At 29.6% G+C, this 7500-nt stretch overlaps 1 protein-coding gene across 1 annotated transcript in view; it reads left to right on the top strand.

The window, feature by feature from the left end:
- LOC135216930 (cadherin-99C-like) overlaps window positions 1–7500 on the top strand; it is a 175642-nt gene that overhangs the window by 68561 nt on the left and 99581 nt on the right. The window contains exon 3 of the mRNA XM_064252476.1: window positions 260–322. Within this exon, the coding sequence (XP_064108546.1) occupies window positions 260–322 (63 nt within the window). The remainder of the gene's footprint in view (window positions 1–259; window positions 323–7500) is intronic.

Here is a 7500-nt window from a genome sequence, read left to right as displayed (position 1 = left end):
TCTTCTTCCAAAATATTATTATTATTATTATTATTATTATTATTATTATTATTATTATTATTATTATTATTATTATTATTGGATTATTATTATTAATTATTATTATTATTATTATTATTATTATTATTGCTCAAGGAATCTAATAGAAAAGAGCTCTTTATTGGTATGGCGTTGGAAATGTGAATAATCCATGAATCGATCGTATTCATTATTATTGTGTAGTAACACTAACATTATTGATTTTTCGTTATTTTTTCAGTGTGTGATGTCACAACTGGACAGGCTGTCGTCATCCTGGACATAACTGAGAGCGACGGATCACGTAAGTGAAAATGATCTCGAGTCGTCTTATATGCAGTATGCGCTCATATTCTTCCTGTGGAAAATAATGCATGCTTGTTCAAGTGTGTGTTTATATAAGAAAAAATCCACAGAAAGGGGCGATTCTTAAGAAAACTAATATATTAGTGAAGGTTGATGTCCCTGGTTCGTTATATTATTGTAATGATTCTCAGTCCTCACTGGTTTGTGGCTGTGATGTTTCTTCGAAGTACAAGGCACCATGACTTTTTTTTTTTTTTCATTCATTAATGAGCAGCTTTGTGTAGATCTATCAGGTTGTTTAATAATTTGTTTTCGTTCTCTCAGTTTTCCCCCCGTAATTAAAAGTTATTGGTCTTTCAGGTTTGTCCTTTAGTGGTGATGTTCATACGATAATCATCAAGATGTCGAAAATAGATATTTTTATTAAGACACTCTTCAGAAACGTTTTATGGTCTGATTTTTACACAGCGTTTTTCTCCTTTTTACATTTACGTTTTTATCATTTGTTTTTCCACTGACAACCTTTTTTTTTTATTTTAAGGACGTCATATTTTCTGTTTCGTATTATATTAGTGACCTCTTTACAAATTATGCAATATATTGTTTACCACGGTATCCTATGTATATAAGTGTCTTAGTTTACATACTAATTTCTATGCGATGATCGTTTGAAACTGTTGACCGAATTATTTTGTTCTTATCTACTATAGTCTTGGTAGTTGAATGAGAAATTAGATGTTAAATTTGTTTTTAAGAATAATTAGTTTTTTTTTCGTTTTTTAAGTTTTTAAATTTGATAGCCATTTTGTGAGATTCCAATGTTTCTGTAAAATTTAACAAATGGAATAGTTCAACTACCTTCAACTTAATTATTCAAATGATAATTTAAGGACTATGTTTTATGTGAATACTATATAGTTTTGGATAAGTGCCCTCTCCTATCTATTTGGTAATGTATATCTTATGGTTGTGATATGACGTTTTTATCACTTTCGTTTCGTTCACAGTCAATTTTTGCCATATGGAAAATAGTTTTACACAATACTAACATAACATAATGTTCTAATGATATCAGTGGACTGTTTTTAACGTCATTACACATGATGTTTCTTCCATCTTTGAAAAGAAAATAGATAAATAAGGCATGAATCGTGCGTCAGGGCAGGTAACGAAGAAAATTATGAAACTCTGCCAGAGTTTTTGGCCGACAGTACATCACTTTATAAATTTGTGCTTTCTTTGCTCGGTGATTTACGAGGAAATGGAAATTCGAGAGGAAGATTTAAGTTTGTCTCCCGGAGATTGATCCGGAAAAAAATTGGGACTCAGTGAAGGGAAGCGATCCAGTGGCCACCCTGGGAACTGAGGGAATTATAATATAATATATATATATCTTTAATAATATAGTAATATATATCACAATATATATTATAGTATATATATATATATATTATTATATATTATGATATAATATATATATACACACAAGGCACACACACACACACATATATATATATATATTATATATATTATATATTATAATAATATATATATAATCTACATTATTATTATATATATAGTTTGTATATATATATATTATAGATATAATATCTATAATATATATATATATATTAATATATATATACACCACACACACACACACACGAATGACACACACGACACACCACACTATATATCTATATATATATATATATATATATATATATATATATATATATATACATATATATACATATATATATATACATATATTACATATATAATAATATATAATATATATATAACATATATATATCTATTATATATATATATCTATAATATATATATATATACATATTAGATATATATTATATATATATATACACGTATATATATTATAATATATATATTATATATATATATATATATATATTATCTATAATATATATATATATATAATATTTACTTAACAATAAATAACATTTCCTTTCAAAGGTGCTATATTTGTAATAAATTACATTAGAACTGAGTAGACTTATTCAATGTATTAAAGATAATTATTTTGCAAAGTAAGGAAAATATATACCGTCGGGTCCACGATTTCTAATTTTATTCTAAACTCTAGCTTCGTGACAGCATACCGAAGCATTTTGAAGTTGACTTTGCTGCCGCTCGAGTCTTGACTCAACGTATCGTACTGCACTGGGTGTTGTTATTTCATCTCCTACAGCCGATAAACAATACATCAAGGCGTTAACATTCTTTGAAAACTATGTTTAATTAAACTAATTTTGTCCTTTGATCAATAAAATAATTTGCATGACATATTTAGTGGGTCTAAATTGGAGTTCTGATTTTCACACATGATTAGCCTAGGTCTATTTTCAGCAGTATACTCTCTCAGATACGTAATATAAATGAATATTTAAATCAACAATATATATATATATATATATATATGTATATGTATATTAATCTGCTTTATTTGATTATTCCCGTTATTCTTGTTTTATTAGCCATGTTCGCCTTTCTTCTTATCCTTTTCATAATTGCTTAACATAATTAACTCAGACCTAGCTATTAAAAGAAAAAAAAATCGAACGAATATAATCCAGTCTTATTTTTTATCGAATTCCTTGCATATCATCCTGTTTCATTTGGACACGTTGGAAAGCTGTGGGAGTCAAAACTGACGAATACATTAAGAAAGGCTTACTTTCATTAAAGCTTTCTTAGGTTGATCTTTCTGTAGCTATTCATTTCTACTAACTAGAAATTAATTCAAATTAGTTTCACATGTATACCTCGACCTGCTACCATAAGCATATTATAAGTAGCTGAAAGGATAAGAAATATGAAAGGTGACGTTCTCGTTTAAGTCTATTTCATGTTTTTATTTATTTTTTTTTTTTTCTTTTTTATTTTTTTTTTTTTCAAGACTGCTTTAATCAAGGGTTGCTCTTTGACGGCTACAGGGTGTAACACGAGTGTATGCACATATTTTGGGGAATGAAAGATAAAGCTTCTTTGAACAGAAAATATTTTATAAACATGCATTTTAAGGCGTCCGTTGTCGGTGCAGGGGAATTTAATTTTAAGAAAATAACCGTGAGAAGATTATCAATTTAGATGATGCGCTTTCAACGCCGATAGTGGAGTATTCGTGCGGTGCAGAAGTTCAGTGGCTCTGAGAGTCACCCTGAATGAAATTATTAAGAAAGAGAAGGACGAGGGTGGCGGAGATAAGTAGGAGTGATGGAGGAGGATGTTAGGCCGAAGTGGTTAATAAAGATATCCCCAAATAAACAAAATGTGAACTCCTTTAGGTTCTTTTGAGAAAAAAAAATGCAATGCATCTTGATTGAAATTGTTTTCCCTCCCTATGCCGTCAAGGTATTCATCAGGCCATCGATAAAAAAACAAAACAAAAAGAGTAAGCCTAACTGGAAGTCTCTCCATTCCATCAGAGATAAGTTTAGCGTACTTCATTAGGACTTATTCATTAGGACAACTTTCAAAGATATTTCAAGTGTAGATTTAAAAAATCTCTCCTCCCATCCATTCTAAAGTTATTCATCAAACAACAGTCATAAGCAGTTAGAGCTAGTCATAATTCCTGCGGTTCAGCCAATGTCGTGACAGAATGCACTAAGAATTCAAAATTCACAAAAATGAATGGTTGCTCAGCAACGTATCTTTATTACTTACCTGGATTGACTTCAGCTCTCTTGTGGTGCTTATGAGGTGGGTTCCACCTCTAGTGGCCCATGTTCTAAATTTTGCCGTTCTTTAATTTAAACCATTTGATTCATCATATGTATGATTCTCTCCGGGTTTCTGATTATCTCTCCAACAGGAGAACTTGCCACCAAATTGCAGTGCAAAATAATTGTCTCCCTCGCTCATCGAAGGATGTTTCATTTCTTAGCACCAATAAATGAACAACACTTGACATTAGATTCCCGTGCCACCATAACAATCAATAGCAATACCAGTGAGGTCGCCTGATTTCACACTGTTTAGGACTATTCGTAATTTTTGCTTTTGTTTTTTAAATCTGATAGCATTTTGTGAGATTCCAATGTTTTCTTGTAACAAAATTTAACAACAAATGGCATAATAGATTTCAATATACACCTTCAACTTAATATTGAAATGATAATTTAAAGGACATATGTTCATGTTGGATTACTACATAAATATAGTGAATTAACGGTGTCTACCACATCTATTGGTAATGTATTATACTATGGTTGTGATAAATGACGTTTTTTATTCACTTTGTTTCGTTCACATCAATTTTGCTATATGGAAAATGGAAAAAGTTTTACATACTTAACATAAACATAATAGTTCTAATGATATCAGTTGGGCTGTTTTTAACGTCATTACATATGATTTCTTCCATCTTTGTTAAAGAAAAATCGATAAAAATAAGGCATTGAATCGGCGTCAGGTCAGGCCTCAAGGGTGAACGAAAAAATTATGGAACTCGTCTTTATGCCAAGAGTTTTTTGACTCCGACAGTACATCACTTTTATAAATTTGTTTATGCTTTCTTTGCTCGGTTGTATTTCACGAGGAAAATGGAAAATTCCGAGAAGGAAGATTTAAGTTTGGTCTCCCGGGAGATTGATCCGGAAAAAAAATTGGGGACTCAGTGAAAGGGGAAGCGATCCAGTGGCCACCCTGGCGGGAAACTGAGCGGGAATATATAATTTATTAATATATATATCAACCAATATATAATTATTATATATATATTATATATAACATATAATATATATAACATATTATATAATACACAGTATATAAGATATATATATGTAATATATAGTTATTATATTATAATATATAATATATATATATATATTATATATTAATATATAATATTATATATATATACACACCACACATATAGATAATATATATTACACAGCATATTGTTTAATTATATTATACAAATAATACAGTACATAATTATAATATTTAAATTATATTATATATATATAAGAATATTATACAATTTATATTATTACATTATATATCACTATACAATTAATATAATATATATACACGACGTTATATATACATACATACATACATACATAACATACATACATACATACAATACATACATACATACATAGCAATACATATATCTAAGACTTCAAATTTCCACTCTCACAGAAGAGGGAGATTAGAACCCACATGAATATTAATTACATACCAGGGGTTCAGATAACAACTGAATAATAAACCAATCGGATATAATTAGATACACCCAATAATATTAAGAATTAGATCCAGACCAGCCATACATTAATAAAATTTACCACTAAAGTTAAGATATAAATTAATTATTCTACTACTAAGATGGAGGTAATTCTGTATACTAAGATATATTAAAATTAAAATAATGTGGAGGAGGAATACTGTAATTATGTAAGGAAAATAGCGCTCCATAATTAAATTAGTGATTGAAGTTAATTTTAAATAAATCTCTTTTTTACAGTAAAAGGGATAATCTGAAAGTTAGTCAAAACTGGATCTGAAATTGTATATTAGTATGTAGAAACTGATAGATTTAAATTAAGTGGACTCGATGAGATGGAGAGGGATCCTGGAAGGATCCGATGTAACATGTCGACATCACTCCTGGATGAAGTCCAGGATTCCAGGAATTAATATTGCATCGTCATTATTCCACTGTGATAGGGAGATTTAAGAGTATGTATGAATGAGAGATGTAAGTAGTAAGAGAAGTATTAGAAGACTGTATTATTGAGCATTCAGAGAGAGAGAGAGATGTGAGTTCATGCAGTAAGTTTAAGTGGTAACATGTTGAAATAGGAAAATCTAAAACTCTCTCTCTTCTCCTCTCTCTTCTCTCTCTCTCTCTCTTAACTCTCTCTCTCTTCTCCTCTCTCTCTCTCTCTCTCGTCCTTAAGTCTTCATTGTCAAATATTCCTAGACTAGATAATTTTATTTAATTTAATGACGTTATTATTGAGTCATAAGTGGAATATGATAAAGAAATCATACAGATTAAGGTTTGGGGTTGGATGGTATAAGTAGGCCTATATGGACGTAGGGGTGGTGTGGGGTGGGGGAAATAAAAAAAAAAAAATTACCATATAAAATAAATCTTCCAATATATGTAACCTATTTCAGAATTAACTAAATGTCAAGCGGGTTATAGGAAGGTGAAATGAAAAAATACAATGTTGAATCAAAATCCATATTTTGGGACACTGTAATAATGACGATGCAATATTAATTCCAGGAATCCTGGACTTCATCCAGGAGTGATGTCGACATGTTTCTTTCCAGTATTCCTTTCCTAAAATGCTGCTATTATGTGTGCGAATTATAAATTATCCATAAACGTTGCGCTTAGGAAAATATTGACTTAGGCAATGCAAAATGAAGAAAAATGTCCGTATACAAATAGATGTCGTATTTGTCAACATTCCTTTTATTTCGACGCCAGATTTTAAGTCTCGATAAATCAGATTACTTAGTTCAATTTTATTTTGTATAATCTTTCAGAACACCTTTCGAGTCTTTTCTGTTTATTTAACTAAAACGGATATATTACCTAACAGTAGATGTATGTATATAACTTCCCTCTTTGTCTCTCTTGTCATTTAATTCCTAGTTTGGCCCATGATATTAATTTATATTCAACCGTGCCTTCTTTCAGTTCACCTTCTTATAATCTGCTTGTCATTTATTTCATTTTGGGGAGGTTCTATTAAACAATTCAATGGTAAATGTTTTCACCCCCTCGTTGGTATGTAGTATATATGTATGTATGTCTGGTAAAAATTTTGGTACAACAAAATTCCATCTAATTAAAGGAGCCCATAATTAAAGTATAGAAAGCAAGGACTATATTTCAGAGACTGCTGTTTCTCCCTTCATTACCTACCTGAAGAGAGAGGTAGCATTCTCTGAAATATAGTACTTAATTCTATATTTTGGCGTTTTTATGGGCTCCTTTTATTAGATGTATGTAGGTATGCAGATGTGTATACGTATATATATTTGTATATATATAAATATTTTATGCATATGTATATATTTTTACGTACAGTATGTATATGTATATATATTTACATATATATAGGTATCCAACCAAATATATATATGATAGATATATATAATCATATA

Source organism: Macrobrachium nipponense, chromosome 6, assembly GCF_015104395.2.
Source record: "Macrobrachium nipponense isolate FS-2020 chromosome 6, ASM1510439v2, whole genome shotgun sequence".
Lineage (NCBI taxonomy): Eukaryota > Metazoa > Arthropoda > Malacostraca > Decapoda > Palaemonidae > Macrobrachium > Macrobrachium nipponense.
The sequence above is the reverse complement of the archived record's forward strand: the minus strand, read 5'-3'. Positions and strand labels throughout refer to the sequence as shown.